A 19771-nucleotide genomic window follows, 5' to 3' on the forward strand; every position below is an offset into this window, starting at 1 on the left:
CACCCGCCACTAGTCTTTTTCTAATACAACAAAGCATGGCATCGTCTTCTTATCTAGCCTGGGTGTGTTATAGCAGACTGCATAGAAACAGTCAGGAGAATAAAGTCAAGTACAACAGAGACAATAGTGACTGACTGACCTACATGAGTCATCATGCTGTCAAACTGTAGAGGATGTTATTAGTACTCACTACTGTACATATGACTGTAATCCTCTATACATTGCAAATGCAGTAGGAGATAAAGACTGCGGATTGAAATGAGGTGTAGGTGCCATGTTTTTGACAGGCGTTCCTCCGCTTGATACACAGAAATATGGACCTCTCGTCTCAATGCAGTGTGGGGTAAACTGTGCTTTTATCCTAAAAGGAACACTGTGCTGATTCTCTGTGTCCTACCAGCAACATGAACCCCTTCTTTTATCAGTTCCTACCTGCAACATCAGTACCACAGTCTTCACGATGTTCCACTGTGACTTTCGTCCGTCCACGATGACTGTGAAGCCTCTTGCTTTGCACTTGTCACTGAAGAGAGAAGACAAGAGAAATATGGTGATTGTGTGTCTACCCGTAATAATGTGTGCTCTTGTTCCATGAATTTGACACCAAGGATCCCAGTATAGGTCAATAGAAGACATCAGATACGTAGATGAAGAAAGCATCCCACTGGGAACCCACAACCGTAGCGCCATGTTCTTACTAACTGAGCCAGACAGGACCATAAAGCCGAGATGAATACAGATCAGAAATTGTGTGATGATCACGCAGAAGTCACAAGCTAACATAGCATGATCTTCCTTAACTTTTGGTCTTCTCTCCTACACACCCAAGTAGCTCAATCCAAATAGAATACAGTCTAATGAACATCCAATACTGTTGCTATGCAAGTGCATTTTCAAAAGCAATGGAGCCAAAATCCCTTTTAGAGGCCTACAGATCAATATGAGAATAATAGAATGTCAGCCAGATAAAGGACAGGCTCTGTGCTCACATTCCATTGACTAATAAAAGTAGACCACCTTATCAAGCAATGCTCTCTGCCTAATTAAATAATAGTGGTAAGTATTTCCAAATCAAGCTGCTGTGTATGTGGTATTTGGACATGATGAATACAATGATCCATTGAACTGTAAATAATAAAGGACCATGATTTATTGATTTATTTTTAAGGATTATATGAAGGATCTACTCGAACATGCTCCCATAAAGGATGCTATCCAATTGAAACCCCATTTGAATGCATCTAGATCTTTAGAAGTCAGTGGTGATAATACAGTGTGTGCCAGTGATTGATTCTTGCCTGGGGATGCCGAGGAGATAGTCCAACGTGGAGCTGAGCTCCTCCATACTGGTCTGTTCTGTACATAGTGGAATGGTTAGGATCAGTCCACTGCGTCTGTCTTTGCCTCCTGTGAATGTGAAACAACCAGAACAATAACTGTAATTAATATTTATTTATACAGATTAGTCTCACTGAGATAACATTTATTTTGCAAGAGAAAGCTAGTGTATCTACCGTAGTGTGTGTACCCATGAGTGTGCCAGTCAAATTGCCATGGTCAGAGGTTCCAAGGCCATTTTATTCCTTCTAATTCTATGGTATCTACACTGATTCACCGTACAAGTCATTAAACAATCAATTTCCAAAGAATGCACACTAAAAAGTGTGTATAAATAGGACTGTGTGTAAATAAGTCATATAATGGTAGACTTTGGAGAAGGTCGGGCAGAACCAAGTATTCCAAGTACGGCCGGCCAAGAATCATCTATTAAAGGAGTAGTGTCTTGTAAACGCCACAGACAGCGGTAATGATGGAGGGAGCTCTGCCCCTGGGTGTGTCCCAAATTATGCCCTAGTCTCTATGTAGTGCACTACTTTTGACCAGAGTCCTATTGGCCTTGGTCAAAAGTAGTGCACTATATAGGGAATATGGTCCCATCTGGGACATACCCTCTGACTCAAAAGCTCCTGCTACGTCGTTTTGTTCCTCGGTACACATCTGTATAATGATAAGGGGATGAACCAAAGGAGTGCCTAGTGCCACATGTCAGGGTTAAAGGAGCAAAAGCAACAGTTATTCTCGTCAAACTTAGTTTTGTGTCCACTAGGAGTCAGTGACATAAAAGCAACAACTATTTGTCAAAGTCAGTCTTCTTTCAAGCCAGTGTGAGTCAGGTAGTCAGATTTCATTCAGGGAAGTGACAAAATAGCTGCTTTGTTCTTTCTTTTATATGTGTAAGACTCTAAACACAGGATACCACATAGTTGATTGTTGTGATTTTCCTGACAGGAATCTGTGTCTATTGGAGACTTTTACTAGTCCAGAAGAAAACTAACTAACAGAAGTCTTTAAATGATGCTCACCGGCACATTTCTTTATTTTATTGTCTAAACTATTATTTTGCCAAAATGTGAAATTGGATCTCAAGAGAAACCCCCTTTTCTCTCAAACTAAACGTGCGTGAGTGTATGCAGTACAGCAGCTCAATCAAAAACAGTTTTCTCTTTGAAGCAAACAAGAAAGAAAATCCATATTTATCAATTTGTGAAATTAACTATTAGCTAGTATTTCATTAGACTTTAGTGTAACAAGAATAAAGATCTATTCTATTCTAATACCACAAGCATTCATTTTGTTGTGTATCTAGTACCTAGTAAGTCAATGAGACCTTCAACAGTATCTGAACACAGAGTCCCTCCCTGACGCAGCCCTGGTGCTGTGACCTTCAAATCAGCATCATCAACAAGATGAGAAACCTCATTCTGACAGCAGCAGGCAGGACAGAACAGAACAACAGGCTATTATCACAACACACTGCCTGCCAGAGCCAAGAATAGAGAGGAGGGTTTATCAGACCACCCAAGGACTCGCTACTAGACTCCTAGACTGAGGGCTAACACTACACTCCTAGACTGAGGACTAACACTACACTCCTAGACCAAGGACTAACACTACACTCCTAGACCAAGGACTAACACTACACTCCTAGACCAAGGACTAACACTACACTCCTAGACCAAGGACTAGCTACTACACTCCTAGACCAAGGACTAACACTACACTCCTACACCAAGGACTAACACTACACTCCTAGACCAAGGACTAACACTACACTCCTAGACCAAGGACTAACACTACACTCCTAGACCAAGGACTAACACTACACTCCTAGACCAAGGACTAACACTACACTCCTAGACCAAGGACTAACACTACACTCCTAGACCAAGGACTAACACTACACTCCTAGACCAAGGACTAACACTACACTCCTAGACCAAGGACTAACACTACACTCCCTTCAGAGGCTAGAGAGGGATGATGAGCACACCAATAACACAGCAACTTCAAATGGTTGTTCCCTTGCACACCTATAATGATTAAGCAACTTGATGAAAATGAGAGCTAGATGTGGGGTACACACAAAGCTTCACAATCCTGGGAATTATACGAGCATGCATAACTTCAAGTTGATTTTTTAGTGAACTCTGCCTGCCTCTACTTCCTTGATAATGCTGACTCTCACTGCTGTACGCTTATTTCACTGACTGGGAATGTTCAATAAGCAGCACAAATAGTGCTTGAGCCAGTTGCACGAGGACAAAGGTAAAGTAGTAATAGTAGATTCTGGCACTACTGTTGGGCATTTCTATGTAAAGATGATCACTGGTAAATGTAATGTTAAGCTTAGCAATGTAAATGAGTGCGGATCATTCCAAGAAGCCATCTCTGTCAACAGTAAAGATAAACAGCTTTGACTGACTGGAGGATATTATTACCTGACAAGAAGGCTAGGCGTTTCTTCAGAATGGGCAGTATGTTGGTAGCCTCCATACTGGCAAGTTCCCCCCTGCAGTCTGAAAAGTAAACATATAGGTTATAACAAAGCAGGTGATGCACATAATAATCATTAGACGACCACACACGATTCACACACGCATACAAATTAGCATACAGCACTGTCATCCCTGTCAATTACAAGTCAACTGACACAACGAAACACCAAGATGCTTTACCTTTCTAGAAATCAAAGGTACCTCTCTCAAACATTTCCTTCTGGGCCCATGTTCTGTAATGAGGACAAAGATATAAGAACAAGTCAACACTATAGATAAGTAGCAACTAGCTCAATATTGACAATCGTATTGACAAACAAATCATCCACTAATAAGGAATCAAGACATACCTTATTACTATGTCAGAACAAAAATAATGTCCAAGAACCATTTTGTTAGTCTATGGTATGAGGCTATGAAGAATGACGTGTGAACTGTTGTAATATATTCTATTAGCCTTAAACACAGTAATACAATGGCTTGTTTTGCAGTATTGGGAGGATTACCCATCTGGACTGTCTTGTCTTAACTGAACGATACATAAACCACTGCAGTACATCATCATATCATTTTGGTCAAATCTGTTCTCAGCATATTTTTGAATTCCAAACACAGCAGAATGATAGATTTACATGGTCGCTGGCCAAAACAGTGTGGGGAAACATTTGAAACCCATTAGTAGATTGCAATGCAGCAAACTCTGACCTACTGCACAGTAATGAGCCACCCACTGGCATATTAGCATTGATTGTCACAAACTGCACCCTATTACCTAAAACGCACACTACTTTTGACCAGAGCCCTATGTGCACTTGTCAAGGTAGTTCACTACATAGTGAATAGGGTGCCACTTGGGATACCCTGGTTTAGTGTACATATCTCTCACAAGCTTTCATGTAGTGCATCTGAGTTATTCAGGCAATTATACAAACCATAATAACCATCTATTATTCAATAACCTTATCCTGGAGTCATGACTAAGTAGCTATATTTGTAGGAAAAGTTAGGGTTGCTTTTCTTTCCTGGAAAGTTGGTGTCTTTGAGCTATTCTAGATCAAATATGTTTATGATGTGTAGTTCAAACTGGCTACTGTAATTAGCCACTGGTGAATAGTCTTACGCAGTACGAAAAAGTACTCAAATATATGCACTCACTACTGTAAGTAGCTCTGGATAAGAGTGTTTGCTAAATTACTCAAATGTACCCATTCTCACACTCCAGGAATAAATAGGTATTCCTATTTGGAGGCTGTAATTGATGACAATAACAATGCTACTTATTGTGATGGACAAAAAGTATTTTATTTCTTCTATTTCAACATTAGACTACTCCTACAGCATTGATAATATGTGGCTACAATAGTTTTCACATGCTTCGAAAGTAGAGTAATTTGATATTGGTGATATTTTCAATGACATGGCCACGATGCATAGGCTACGTATGCAAAGGGCATTTAGGAGCGAGGACAACACTAGGTATGGTTGACAATAATCAACAGACATAACTATATTTCAAACATTTAGGTTAAATTCCAAGTTCCGATATGCTCGATATTATCCTTATGTGGTGGCAAATCATTACAATTGTTTTTATAGTAGGCACACAGCAGGCACGAGACAAAAGCCCTAAAATCGAAGGACCCACAGGACCCTGGCCTTCTCATCACAAGAGCTCTTTAAAAAAATCGTAATTGTAAAATCCTTTATACATATTGTAATGTATGAAAATGATAATATATGTCCCATTTGCTTACCCGTGCTGAATAAAAATCCGCGTTCGTATCACTTTGTAGCAGTAGCACGAGGTTTTCCCCAACTGACTACACATCCAACGGAAGCAACGCTAAACTGTTATAGTGAGCAGGCTATGCAGACACAATGACCTATATCCCTGAAACTGAATCCCGTGTTCGCAATATAATCCTTGTATGAAAATGATACCGTTGCGGCCAAAGGGACGATTTCCTTCTTACCTCAGACGAAACAGGACGAATTATGTATGTATCATTATACGACGTTGAATCAATGTAGTCTGTAGGAGGAATTTCTATTGAAAAATCCCAGTTTATCTGACCGAGCTCCACTGATTTATTGGACGGTAGGCGATCACATCTGTAACATCTTTCAACGCTTAGAACTCGTCAGAAAAAAAAAAACATTGTATCGTCAAAAGTTACAACTCCGCCATATCTATACTGGATTGTTATTAAAATATGGTTTGTTTTCAGGGGGCTGGACTGTTACTACGGAGGCAACTCCCAAACGGACAATACATGCAATAGAGCGCCCTCCGACATATGTGAAGCTAGCCACAATAAAGATGATCCATAAGAATGGTATTTGTGGTTCTCCTTCAAAATAAAAGGCACCCGTTGAAAGTTATTGCAAATAGATATGACGTGATTCCACTATCTATTTGGACTAGATAATGCTAAACAACGTTGGGAAGATGTTATATTATTTAATCAAAAGTTAATTTGGGAGAAAAAATACAAATCTTCAGAGTAGTAGTCTACTCAGCGACAACTACATAACACAATTGTGAAGAGTTTTACAACAGGGGCACCGGTGGAAGGGCGAGAAGGAGTTGAACGGAGCCCTATGTCAGTCACACCAGCTCCCATGCTTGGCATTCATACTCCAATGCCAGCTGCTCCTGGTATTTTAGGTCCTTAAAGGGCGCTGCAAAATTTGGAGCTCAATTTGACATCTGTGTGACTATGGAGACTCCGCCATTGCGTCGCACCCTTCATATGGATTTTCCGACCACATTTTCGGATCAAGCATAAAACGCACCACATGGTCAATCCCATGTGTGCATTGGCCATGTAGCATTTATGGTGATATGGCCTTTGCAGATGTCGGGGCATTCATATTTCTTGCGCTTCGCCGAACAGTACGGAGCTGTTGTCAAGGAAGTGAGTTTGTGTTTATACAGAATCCCCACCCACTCCTACCGTCAACCAATCATGTCAATGCGGAACTACACTGAGCTATACAGACACTTCTAAAAAAAAATGGGAGGGGCACGGCAATGTGGTATGGAGCTCAATTTGGCCTCCGCATGCCACCAGAGACTCCACAATTGTGTCACACTCCATATGGAGCCTCCAAACACATTTTGGATCAAGCATAAATTGGCTTTTACCCAGTCATTGTGATGTGGGAAGTGCATTACAAAGACCCGAAAGTGACATGGTTTTAGTAATTTGCTAATGATAATCTTCAAATTGTGAATATCACTTATGTCATGTGTTTATGTAACTAGTAATGCTTTTTTAAGCATTTATCTGAGTCCACTTCAACAGACAACCTAACTGTAAGTCGCTTTGGATAAAAGCGTCTGCTAAATGGCATATATTATTATTATTATTATTATATTATGGAGAAGTTATTTTTTTGTTTTAATATATTTTTTATATAATATTATATATTATTTCTACCCAATTGGTTGTTACAGTCTTGTCCCATCGCTGCAACTCCCGTACGGACTCGAGAGAGAGGCGTAGGTCGAGAGCCGTGCGTCCTCTGAAACACAACCCAGCCAATCTGCACTGCTTCTTGACACAATGCCCTCTTAATATAGAAGGAAAGCCCGCCACAGGAGTTGCTAGTGTGTGATGGGACAAGAACATCCCTGCCGGCCAAACCCTCCCCTAAACCAGACGAAGCTGGGCCAATTTTGCGCCGCCCCATGGGTCTCCCGGTCGTGGTCGGCTGCGACAGAGCTAAGACTCGAACCCAGAATCTCTAGTAGCACAGCTAGCACTGCAGCGCAGCACCTTCAACCACTGTGCCACTCAGGATGCCCATGGAGGAGTTCTTTAAACTATTTTCCTGCGCGATGGATGGACTGCTATGCGGATGACACACAGCTGAACATTTCAATGAAACATGATTGCCCTCGCTAGAAGCCTGTGTTTCAGACATAAGGAAGTGGATGGCTGCAAACTTTCTACTTTTAAACTTGGACAAAACAGAGATGCTTATTCTAGGTCCCAAGAAACAAAGAGATCTTCTGTTGAATCTGACAATTAATCTTGATGATTGTACAGTCGTCTCAAATAAAACTGTGAAGGACCTCGGCGTTACTCTGGACCCTGATCTCTCTTTTGAATAACATATCAAGACTGTTTCAAGGACAGCTTTTTTCCATCTACGTAACATCTGAAACTTTCTGTCCATAAATGATGCAGAATAATTAATCCATGCTTTTGTTACTTCTAGTTTAGACTACTGCAATGCTCTACTTGCCGGCTACCCGGATAAAGCACTAAATAAACTTCAGTTAGTGCTAAATATGGCTGCTAGAATCCTGACTAGAACCCAAAAATGTGATCATATTACTCCAGTGCTAGCCTCCCTACACTGGCTTCCTGTTAAGGCAAGGGCTGAGTTCAAAGTTTTACTGCTAACCTAGAAAGCATTACATGGGCTTGCTCCTATCTATTTTTCCGATTTGGTCCTTCCGTACATACCTACACGTACGCTACGGTCACAAGACGCAGGCCTCCTAATTGTCCCTAGAATTTCTAAGCAAACAGCTGGAGGCAGGGCTTTCTCCTATAGAGCTCCGTTTTTATGGAATGGTCTGCCTCCCCATGTGGGAGACGTAGACTCGGTCTCGACCTTTAAGTCTCTACTGAAGACTCATCTCATCAGTAGGTCATATGATTGAGTGTAGTCTGACCCAGGAGTGTGAAGGTGAACGGAAAGGCTCTGGAGCAACGAACCGCCCTTGCTGTCTCTGCCTGGCCATTTCTTCTCTCTCCACTGGGATTCTCTGCCTCTAACCCTATTACAAGGGCTGAGTCACTGGCTTACTGGTGCTCTTCCATACCGTCCCTAGGAGCGGTGCATCACTTGAGTGGGTTGAGTCACTGACATGATCTTCCTGTCTGGGTTGGCGCCCACCCTTGGGTTGTGCCGTGGCTGAGATCTTTGTGGACTATACTCGGCCTTGTCTCAGGATGGTAAGTTGGTGGTTGAAGATATCCCTCTAGTGGTGTGGGGGCTGTGCTTTGGAAAAGTGGGTGGGGTTATATCCTGCCTGTTTGGCCCTGTCCGGGGGTATCATCGGATGGGGCCACAGTGTCTCCTGACCCCTCCTGTCTCAGCCTCCAGTATTTATGCTGCAGTAGTTTATGTGTCGGGGGGCTAGGGTCAGTCTGTTATATCTGGAGCACTTCTCCTGTCTTATCCAGTGTCATGTGTGAATTTAAGTATGCTCTCTCTAATTCTCTCTTTCTCTCTTTCTTTCTCTCTCTCTCTCGGAGGACCTGAGCCTTAGGACCATGCCTCAGGATTACCTGGCATGATGACTCCTTGCTGTCCCCAGTCCACCTGGCCGTGCTGCTGCTCCAGTTTCAACTGTTCTGCCTGCGGCTATGGAACCCTGACCTGTTAACCGGACGTGCTACCTGTCCCAGACCTGCTGTTTTCAACTCTCTAGAGACAGCAGGAGCGGTAGAGATACTCTTAATGAAGACATTTACTCCTGAGGTGCTGACTTGTTGCATCCTCGACAACTACTGTGATTATTATTATTTTTCCATGCTGGTCATTTATGAAAATTTGAACATCTTGGCCATGTTCTGTTATAATCTCCACCCGGCACAGCCAGAAGAGGACTGGCCACCCCTCATAACCTGGTTCCTCTCTAGGTTTCATCCTAGGTTTTGGCCTTTCTAAGGAGTTTTTCCTAGCCACCGTGCTTCTACACCTGCATTGCTTGCTGTTTGGGGTTTTAAGCTGGGTTTCTGTACAGCACTTTGAGATATCAGCTAATGTAAGAAGGGCTATATAAATACATTTGATTTTATTTGATTTCACGGCGATGTCATTTACAAAATAGCCCCCAACACTCTTCTCAGCAAACTGGATGTAGTCTATCACAATGTCATCCGTTCTGTCACCAAAGCACCATTTACTGCCCACCACTGCGACCTGTATGCTTTCATTGGCTGGCCCTCACTACATATTCATCGACAAGCCCACTGGCTCCAGGTCATCTATAAGTTTTTGCTAGGTAAAGCCTTGCCTTATATTAGCTCACTGGTCACCATAGCAACACCCACCCGTAGCACGCTAGCAAGCTCCAGCAGGTATATTTCACTGGTCATCCCCAAAGCCAACACGTACTTTGGCCACCTTTCCTTCCAGTTGTCTGCTGTCAATGTATGGAAGGAATTGCAAAAATCACTGAAGCTGGAGTCTTATATCTCCCTCTCTAACTTTAAGCATCAGTTGTCAGAGCAGCTTACCAATCACTGTCCTGTACACAGCCCATCTGTAAATAGCACACCCAACTACCTCATCCCTATATTATTACTTACCCTCTTACTCTTTTGCACCCCAGTATTTCTACTTGCACATCATCATCTGCACATCTATCACTCCAGTGTTAATGCTAAATTGTAATTATTTCTCCTCTATGGCCTATTTATTGCCTACCTCCCTACTCTTCTACATTAGCACACACTGTACATGGATTTGTCACTTTTTCTATTGTGTTATTGACTGTACGTTTGTTTATGTGTAACTCTGTGTTTGTTGTTTTTGTCACAATGCTTTGCTTTATCTTGGCCAGGTCGCAGTTGTAAATGAAAACTTGTTCTCAACTGGCCTACCTGGTTAAATAAAGGTGAAATAAAATAAAAAATAAAAAAGGTTTACACCTGTTGTAAGATACAGTATCTGTTTTCTTGCATGGGCTGTGTCGCAATCCACTGCATCCGCCTATGTCGGCCTTCCTCATCTGCGGAGGAAGTTGGCTGAGCTACAACAGTATTTGTCAGACCATGAGAAAATTGGTCTTCTCAGGAAAACAACTGTACCGTCCGAATGGTTTGGCCTACACCACTAATATGACCATTCTATGGGAAGATGATAATCTCATGAAGGAAATATGAGACTGTCGTCTGAAGCTAACCAATACAAATTAATAGAAGTATGGAGGTAGTTTTGTGCCAACAAAAATAAGGAGTTAAATATGTGTAAAAAAATATGAAAAAATAATTGAGCTTTCTTATATCTCCTAGAGGACAGACACTTCAAAATCTTATTCCTTATGATACATTTTTTGAATCTGTTATTCAATCAGTGGAGGCTGCTGAGGGGAGGACGGCTCATAATAATGGCTGGAACGGAGCAAATGCTTGATGTATTTGATACCATTCCGCTGATTCTGCTCCAGCTATTACCACAAACCTGTCCTCCCCAATTAAGATTCCACCAACCTCCTGTGTAATTCAATGTGGGTCTATGGGCTATAGTAGTATAGGGCAAATTCAAGATTTTATCAAATAATTTCCTTTTTTGGGATACCTAAAGGGGTCCTAAGATTCTAAATCAAATAGCTAAATGATCGATGGCATGACCGTCTTAAAACAATTCCATATGTTAGCTTTGTAGAACCCTCCCCCCAACGGCTTAGACTTTTTATATTAAGGCTACCTCACAACAAAAGTAACACTGTCGGCCTGTACATTTTGAATGGCTAACGCTTCGAACACACTGACAGCGTCATTGCATTTTGGTACATTCATTTCCAATGAAACGCTGTGTTTGCCTTGCAGCATTGCACTGTGTTTGCCTTGCGCTGTGTTTGCCTTGCGCTGTGTTTGCCTTGCGCTGTGTTTGCCTTGCGCTGTGTTTGCCTTGCAGCATTGCGCTGCAGAGGCAGTTGCAGTGTGTTCGGTGTGGTGCAGATGTTGGATTTATCAAACGCATGCTCAAACTATGTGTATACGGCTTGACAGAAATGGCAGCAGAAGGTGAATGTTGATTTCTTTGTTGCATACATATCCAGATGATGCTGTGTACTATTTTGCGCAATACGCTGTCGGTGTGTTTGAAACGTAACAATAGCAACAAAGAAACAAACTATTGATAACTATGTCTACTTGAACACAGAGTAAAACTGTAAATTAAAGTTAATTGGATTGCCTATGCATTGAATGCAGTGGGATCCTCATCTCATTTTAGGGTTGGATTTAGGCCTCAGGGTTGGAATAGATTTGAATTGAAGGGAATCAAATCAGGTATACACAGTTGAAGTCGGAAGTTTACATACACTTAGATTGGAATCATTAAAACTCCTTTTTTTCTTGTTAACAAACTATATAGTTTTGGCAAGTCGGTTAGGACAACTACTTTGTGCATGACACAAGAAATGTTTCCAGGAATTGTTTACAGACAGATTATTTCAAATCAAATCAAAGTTTATTTGTCATGTGCGCCGAATACAACAGGTGTACACCTTACAGTGAAATGCTTACTTACAGGCTCTCACCAATAGTGCAAGAATGATATTAGGTAAACAATAGGTAAGTAAAGAAATACAAAACAATAAAAAGACAGTGAAAAACAGTAGCAAGGTTATATACAGTAGCGAGGCTACGTACAGACACCGGTTAGTCAGGCTGATTGAGGTAGTATGTACATGTAGATATGGTTAAAGTGACTATGCATATATGATGAACAGAGAGTAGCAGTAGCGTAAAGAGGGGTTGGTGGGTAGCGGGACGCAATGCAGATAGCATGGATAGACAATGTGCGGGAGCACTGGTTGGTCGGGCCAATTGAGGTAGTATGTACATATGTACATGAATGTATAGTTAAAGTGAATCTGAATATATGAGAAACAGAGAGCAGCAGCGTAAAAGAGGGGTTGTGGGGCACACACTACAAATAGTCTGGGTAGCCATTTGATTACCTGTTCAGGAGTCTTATGGCTTGGGGGTAAAACTGTTGAGAAGCCTTTTTGTCCTAGACTTGGCACTCTGGTACAGCTTGCCATGCAGTAGTAGAGAGAACGGTCTATAACTGGGGTGGCTGGGGTCTTTGACAATTTTTATGGCCTTCCTTTGAAGGTGTAGAGGTCCTGGATACCTTCAAACTCAGTGCCTCTTTGCTTGACATCATGGGAAAATCAAAATAAATCAGCCAAGACCCCAGAAAAAGTATTGTAGACCTCCACAAGTCTGGTTCATTCTTGGGAGTAATTTCCAAATGCCTGAAGGTACCACATTCATCTGTACAAACAATAGTATGCAAGTATAAACACCATGGGACCCTGCAGCCGTCATACCACTCAGGAAGGAGACACGTTCTGTCTCCTAGAGATGAACGTACTTTGGTGCGAAAATTGCAAATCAATCCCAGAACAACAGCAAAGGACCTTATGAAGATGCTGGAGGAAACAGCATACTAACTGTCTTGCCAAAACTGTAGTTTGTTAACAATAAATTTGTGGAGTGGTTGAAAAACAAGTTTTAATGACTCCAACCTAAGTGTATGTAAACTTTCGACTTCAACTGTAAATAGTTATAAACTGCAGCTACAACCCTTCCTAAAGCAGATGGCTATCAATTAAGTTCTATCACCAGTGGGTGAGCAAAGTTTGCCTCTATTTATATAGTGATTTATAGATCGTGATTAATAGATTGTTTTATCTCTAATAAACAGTAATAATAATTACTACATAATAATAAATACATTCATTAATGTGTAATTGTGTATTCGTCTTTCAGATGCAACTGATTGAAAATAAGAAACACAGAGACAAGTGTTTTCCTCTGATACATAATGGAAATGTATGTTTTGAAAAAGTCCTCCCAATTCCCAACAATCAAACTTTGTCCCAACAATATTGATTCTTGGCATATGGTCCCTTAATTTAAATCAATTCAATGTTATATGTGTTTTCTATGGTAATACTCTTACTCATTAAGAGTGAATGTGTCTAAGAAGAACCACTAGATGTCTCTGCCTGTCCAATTTCTATTAAAAGCTGTGACAAAATGTTCCCTGCTCACATGCAGTAATTCAGCAGCCGTTGCAGATCTTATTCAGGGCAGACATATAGATTTGTTCACTGAAGTATCTTGTTGTGTATTTTTATATTATATATTGGCATATATTATTATCTTGGCATATATTATTATATTATATATATTACCTAACTTACAAAAGCAGTATTAGTGCTTTAAATACTACATCTACACATCTATATCATGACATATTCATTTTGATATGAAGGGCAGTGTATAAAATAAGACTTACTGATTTTTGACTACATTTGATAGAGAGACTAGTTTGTATAAATGGCAATGATGAGATGAAGCGACAAGGCCCACTGTGACTATTGTTCCTCTGGCAGTCTCCTATGGTTGTTTGGATGTGTTCTGTAGATACTTGCTGTCAATCCCCTGTGTCGACCAAACAGATGGAATGTAACATGGAGTTATGTGAGCTGTATGTTTAGCTAAACCTGACGTCGTTTCAGAGTCTCAGAATGTTAAACGTGGAGGTGTGTTGGGTTTGAGAATTGAGATCAGACAGAGGAGGATATGTTCTACATTGCTTCCAACAACAACATTGACGAATACGCTGATTCAGTGAGCGAGTTCATTAGAAAGTGCATTGACCATGTCGTTCCCATAGCAAAGATTAAAACATTCCCAAACCAGAAACCGTGCATTGATGGCAGCATTCGTGTGAAACTGAAAGCCCATATTTTAACCAGGGCAAGGTGACCGGAAACATGACCGAATACAAACAGTGTAGCTATTCCCTCCGCAAGACAATCAAACAAGCTAAGCTTCAGTATAGAGACAAAGTTGAGTCACAATTCAAATGCCTCAGACACAAGAGGTATGTGGCAGGGTCTACAGTCAATCACGGATTACAAAAAGAAAACCAGCCCCGTCGTGGACCAGGATGTCTTGCTCCCAGACAGACTAAATAGCACCCACTTCCGTCATCATGAAGTGCTTTGAGTGCTTTGAGAGACTAGTCAAGGACCATATCACCTCCACCCTACCTGACACCTTAGACCCACTCCAAATAGTTCCACAGACGACGCAATCTCAACCACACTGCACACTACCCTAACCCATCTGGACAAGAGGAATACCTATGTGAGAATTCTGTTCATCGACTACTGCTCAGCATTTAACACCAACTAGTCATCAAGCTCGAGACCCTGGGTCTCGACCCCGCCCTGTGCAACTGGGTACTGGACTTCCTTACGGGCCGCCCCCAGGTGGTGAGGGTAGGTAACAACATCTCCACCCCGCTGATCCTCAAGACTGGGGCCCCACAAGGGTGCGTTCTGAGCCCTCTCCTGTACTCCCTGTTTACCCACGACTGCGTGGCCATACACACCTCCAACTCAATCATCAAGTTTGCGGACGACACTGCAGTGGTAGGCTTGATTACCAACAACAACGAGACGGCCTATATACTGTACTGTACTCGATACCATCTACTGCATCTTGCCTATGCCGTTCTGTACCATCACTCATTCATATATCTTTATATACATATTCTTTATCCCTTTACACTTGTGTGTATAAGGTAGTAGTTTTGTAATTGTTAGGTTAGATTACTCGTTGGTTATTACTGCATTGTCGGAACTAGAAGCACAAGCATTTCGATACACTCGCATTAACATCTGCTAACCATATATATGTGACAAATAAATTTGATTTGATTTGTAGTTACTTAGTTATCTCAGATGATGTAGCGGGGTGCGTAATTAGCGGCAGAGAAGTCAGGCGCAGGAGAGCAGAACTGGGTAATAACTGGAGATTTATTAAGCAAAAACCAACGTCATCCAGAACAACAAGATAAATAGACACAAAAATAACCCGTTGTGTGCTTACGGGGAACGTGCACAAGCACTACAATAAACAATCCCACACAAAGACATGGGGGGAACAGAGGGTTAAATACACAACAAATGAATGAGGGAATTGAAACCAGGTGTGAGGAAAAACAAGACAAAACAAATGGAAAATGAAAAGTGGATCGACGATGGCTAGTAGACCGGCGACGCCGACCTCCTTGTGCCGCCCGAACAAGGAGATGACCCGACTTCGGCAGAAGTCGTGACAGATGAGGCAGTAGGCTCAACTCATATGAGTAATATCTGCCAAGCAAACTAGGCTTTATACAACATTTTCAACACTGAGCAGAAAGCTAGAATTATATATCGCTGTATTGGGAGAAGTGACTAAATATGCAGTGTTGAGCAAACATTATGTAATGACACCTTGCATGTTTTGATAATGTAGCCACATTCCCTATACAGTACATGTATCATAATTACAGTTATAGGGATCTCTATCCAATCTACCCAGGGACAGTTCAAGTACAAGTGGACTCTTATTAGTCTTGTGTTTTTATTTGTGTGTGTGTGTGTGTGTGTGTGTGTGTGTGTGTGTGTGTGTGTGTGTGTGTGTGTGTGTGTGTGTGTGTGTGTGTGTGTGTGTGTGTGTGTGTGTGTGTGTGTGTGTGTGTGTGTGTGTGTGTGTGTGTGTGTGTGTGTGTGTGTGTGTGTGTGTGTGATTTCGAAGATATCAACAGTATTAATTTGGCAGATGAAAACCCTATGTCGTCGATGACTGCAAGATTTCCAGCTCTCATACACTCACGTCTGGCATCGGGATGACTGGGTTCTATGGTCGATAATGTTCCCGAGGCATTACTTCAGAGGCGCTGGGTGTCTGCGGGTATTTATGGAAGCAGTGTTGACTATGTCACATTTGATACGGTTGACCTGGTATTACTGGCACAGACAAAAGGACAAAGGAAGTGACAGAATCGAATGGTGTTTGTTTCAATTTGGCACCCATGCGAGTCATACAATTATTATCTTAATTCAACAAGAAAAGCTCGAATACATTCTGTCTGTCCTCCTCATTCCACCACAAGCACAGGTTTCATTGAATGAGTAACTTCTGTTTACTATGCCAACCCACATGGTAATAAGATAAAGAATAGTGGAAGAATAATGGTGAAATGATGTTGATTGGATATGAAGTGTCAACTAGAATAATGTACGTAGGCTAGTATCTGATGATCTTGACATTGATACTCTGAAGCTTTGTCATCATGTCGTAAATCCCTACTGTGTCGGTTACAAATCATCACCTGACAACATGTGTGTTAAGTACCAGAAAACACCTTATATGGAATTGATACTTGATGTATGACATCTTTCTATAATTACATAATAGAAGACAGGTCGCTCATAGAGCAGTCTGTCATTTTAAATGCACTTTCTTTCTCCTTTCCCTCAGAGCCAAGGATGGGTTAGCCATCAATCAGTTATCGTTATACTTACCCTGTGTCATATGTGAGCTAAAGCCATGTAATAAGACCAGGCTTATTCATCAGTGTCATGTTGCAGCTGTCCTTGGTAGTCCTAAATGAACTCATGACATATTTGTACTTATTATAACTTATATAAACATACCAGAATGACAGTCTGATACAGACATCACTGAGGAAATGGAAGGGTAGTGGAGTATCAATTCTCATAGCAAAAACCATTATCCACTATAGCGGAATTTGCACTTCACCTTCAAAATAAAAGCCCCTTATTGAAGGAGATGCAAATGATTACAAATAGTGGAATCATGCCATATTTGGACTAGATAATGCTAAACAAGGATGGAGGGTTTTTATATAAATTCAACAAAAGACAATAATGAGTTAATTTAACAAAAAAAGTAACAATCCGTTAAATGGAAATGGAAACTTCCGCATTCTTATATTTCACTGTTCAGCCTTACCTATAGATTGTGGATCCATTAAATGGGGTACTGTTCACCGGAGCTCCCGTGTTGGCGCATCCGGACCCTTCGTTAGCATTCATAGTGGAGGTGGATGCGTCTGAGGCTGGGGTTGGAGCCGTGCTGTCTCAGCGCTCGGGCACGCCACTGAAGCTCCGTCCCTGAGCTTTCTTTTCTAAGAAGCTGGGTCCGGCGGAGCGGAACTATGAAGTGGGGGATCGGGAGTTACTAGCTATGGTAAAGGCCCTGAAGGTGTGGAGACACTGGCTAGAGGGGGCTAAACACCCTTTTCTCATCTGGACTGACCACCGTAATCTGGAGTATATTCGAGAAGCGAGGAGACTGAATCCACGTCAGGCTAGGTGGGCCATGTTCTTTACACGTTTTAGATTTACGATCTCTTACAGACCAGGTTCCCTCAACACTAAGGCCGACGCGCTGTCCCGTCTCTATGACACCGAGGACCGGTCCATCGAACCCACTCCTATCCTTCCAGCCTCTCAGCTGGTGGCCCCAGTGGTATGGGAGGTGGACGCGGACATCGAGCGGGCGTTGAGGGTTGAACCTGCACCTATACAGTGTCCAACTGGTCGAAGTTACGTACCGCTTGGTGTCCATGATAAATTGATTCGGTGGGCTCACACACTACCGTCTGCGGGTCATCCGGGGATAGATAGGACAGTGCGGGGTCTTAGGGGGAAATACTGGTGGCCCACTTTAGCTAGGGATGTGAGGCTCTATGTCTCCTCCTGTTCGGTATGCACCCAGAGTAAGGCTCCTAGGTACCTTCCTAGAGGGAAGTTACAGCCCCTCCCGGTTCCACAACGGCCATGGTCCCATCTCTCGGTAGATTTCCTTACTGATCTTCCCCCATCTCAGGGGAACACTACCGTTCTGGTCGTTGTGGATCGGTTCTCTAAGTCCTGCCGTCTCCTCCCATTGCCTGGTCTTCCTACGGCCCTACAGACTGCAGAGGCTCTATTTACCTACGTCTTCCGGCACTATGGGGTTCCAGAGGATATAGTCTCCGATCGGGGTCCCCAGTTCACGTCCCGGGTTTGGAAGGCGTTTATGGAGCGTCTGGGGATCTCGGTCAGCCTTACCTCTGGTTATCACCCCGAAAGTAATGGGCAGGTGGAGAGAGTAAACCAGGAAGTGGGTAGGTTTCTGAGGTCGTATTGCCAGGACCGGCCAGGAGAATGGGCGAGGTACGTCCCGTGGGCAGAATTGGCCCAGAACTCTCTTCGGCATTCGTCCACGAATATGTCACCATTCAAATGCGTACTGGGCTACCAGCCGGTCCTGGCTCCGTGGCATCAGAGTCAGACCGAGGCTCCTGCGGTGGAGGAGTGGGTACAGCGCTCTAGAGAGACCTGGCGGGCAGTCCAGGATTCTCTCAGGCAGGCCAGTGAACGGCAGAAGAGAAACGCTGACCTCCACCGCAGTGAGGCCCCCGTGTTTGCACCAGGGGACAGGGTCTGGCTCTCGACCCGAAACCTGCCCCTCCGCCTGTCCTGCCGGAAGCTGGGGCCGCAATGTGTGGGGCCATTTAAAGTCCTGAGGAGGATAAACGAGGTGTGTTATAGATTGCAACTTCCCTCTTATTTTCGCATTAACCCCTCGTTTCATGTGTCTCTCCTCAGGCCGGTGGTAGCTGGTCCCCTACAAGACAATGAGGTACCGGAGGTCCCTCCACCCCCTCTGGACATCGAGGGGTCCCCGGCGTACACAGTACGAGCTATTCTGGACTTGAGACGCCGGGTGTGGGGTCTGCAGTACCTCGTGGACTGGGAGGGGTACGGTCCGGAGGAGAGGTGCTGGGTACCGGGGAGGGACATTTTAGATCCTTCCCTCTTGAGGGATTTCCACCGCCTCCACCCGGATCGCCCCGCGCCTGTCACGAACCTCGCTGAAGAGGGTGCCTCTTCCTGTTCGGTCGGGGCTCGGCGGTCGTCGTCACCGGCCTATTTAGCTGCCATCGATTCCTTTTCCGTTTGTGTTGGTTAGTGGTTAATTGGGTACACCTGTTTTGTATTAGGGTTTGTTTGTAGGGTATTTAAGGGCACTAGGCCCGCTGGGTATTTGTGCGGGCTTGTTTATTGTTACTCTGTGTTTGATGGTGTGATTTGTTTTCGTATCTTTATTCTCTGGTCTATTTTGTCCTGTTGTTTTGGACTGGCAACTTATACGCCCTGTGTGTTGGCGTGATCATTTCGGTTGCACCGGTGTAATAAATTTGATAAACAACAGAACCCTGCTCTCTGCGCCTGATTCCCTCCACCACTCATAGTTATTCGTAACAGAAGCCCGCACCGAAGAAATGGAGTCAGCAGGAGCAGCGACCACCCCTCT

General features: G+C 43.0%; 1 protein-coding gene across 3 annotated transcripts in view; it reads right to left on the reverse strand.

Annotated features, from left to right (window-relative positions):
- Window positions 1-6151, reverse strand: part of LOC124044021 (SEC14 domain and spectrin repeat-containing protein 1-like) — a 46336-nt gene extending 40185 nt beyond the window's left edge. Inside the window, exons 1-5 of one of the 3 annotated variants that reach the window (XM_046363330.1) lie at window positions 5591-6151; window positions 4017-4069; window positions 3780-3857; window positions 1299-1407; window positions 433-523 (exon numbers count right to left, since the gene is read on the reverse strand). In XM_046363330.1, coding sequence (XP_046219286.1) covers window positions 433-523; window positions 1299-1407; window positions 3780-3834 — 255 coding nt within the window. In that variant the 5' untranslated portion in view covers window positions 3835-3857; window positions 4017-4069; window positions 5591-6151. The remainder of the gene's footprint in view (window positions 1-432; window positions 524-1298; window positions 1408-3779; window positions 3858-4016; window positions 4070-5590) is intronic. The other 2 variants (XM_046363329.1, XM_046363328.1) reach the window with 2 other exon arrangements.
- Window positions 6152-19771: the final 13620 nt, after the last annotated feature.

The sequence above is a fragment of the Oncorhynchus gorbuscha genome, linkage group LG09 (genome assembly GCF_021184085.1).
Source record: "Oncorhynchus gorbuscha isolate QuinsamMale2020 ecotype Even-year linkage group LG09, OgorEven_v1.0, whole genome shotgun sequence".
Lineage (NCBI taxonomy): Eukaryota > Metazoa > Chordata > Actinopteri > Salmoniformes > Salmonidae > Oncorhynchus > Oncorhynchus gorbuscha.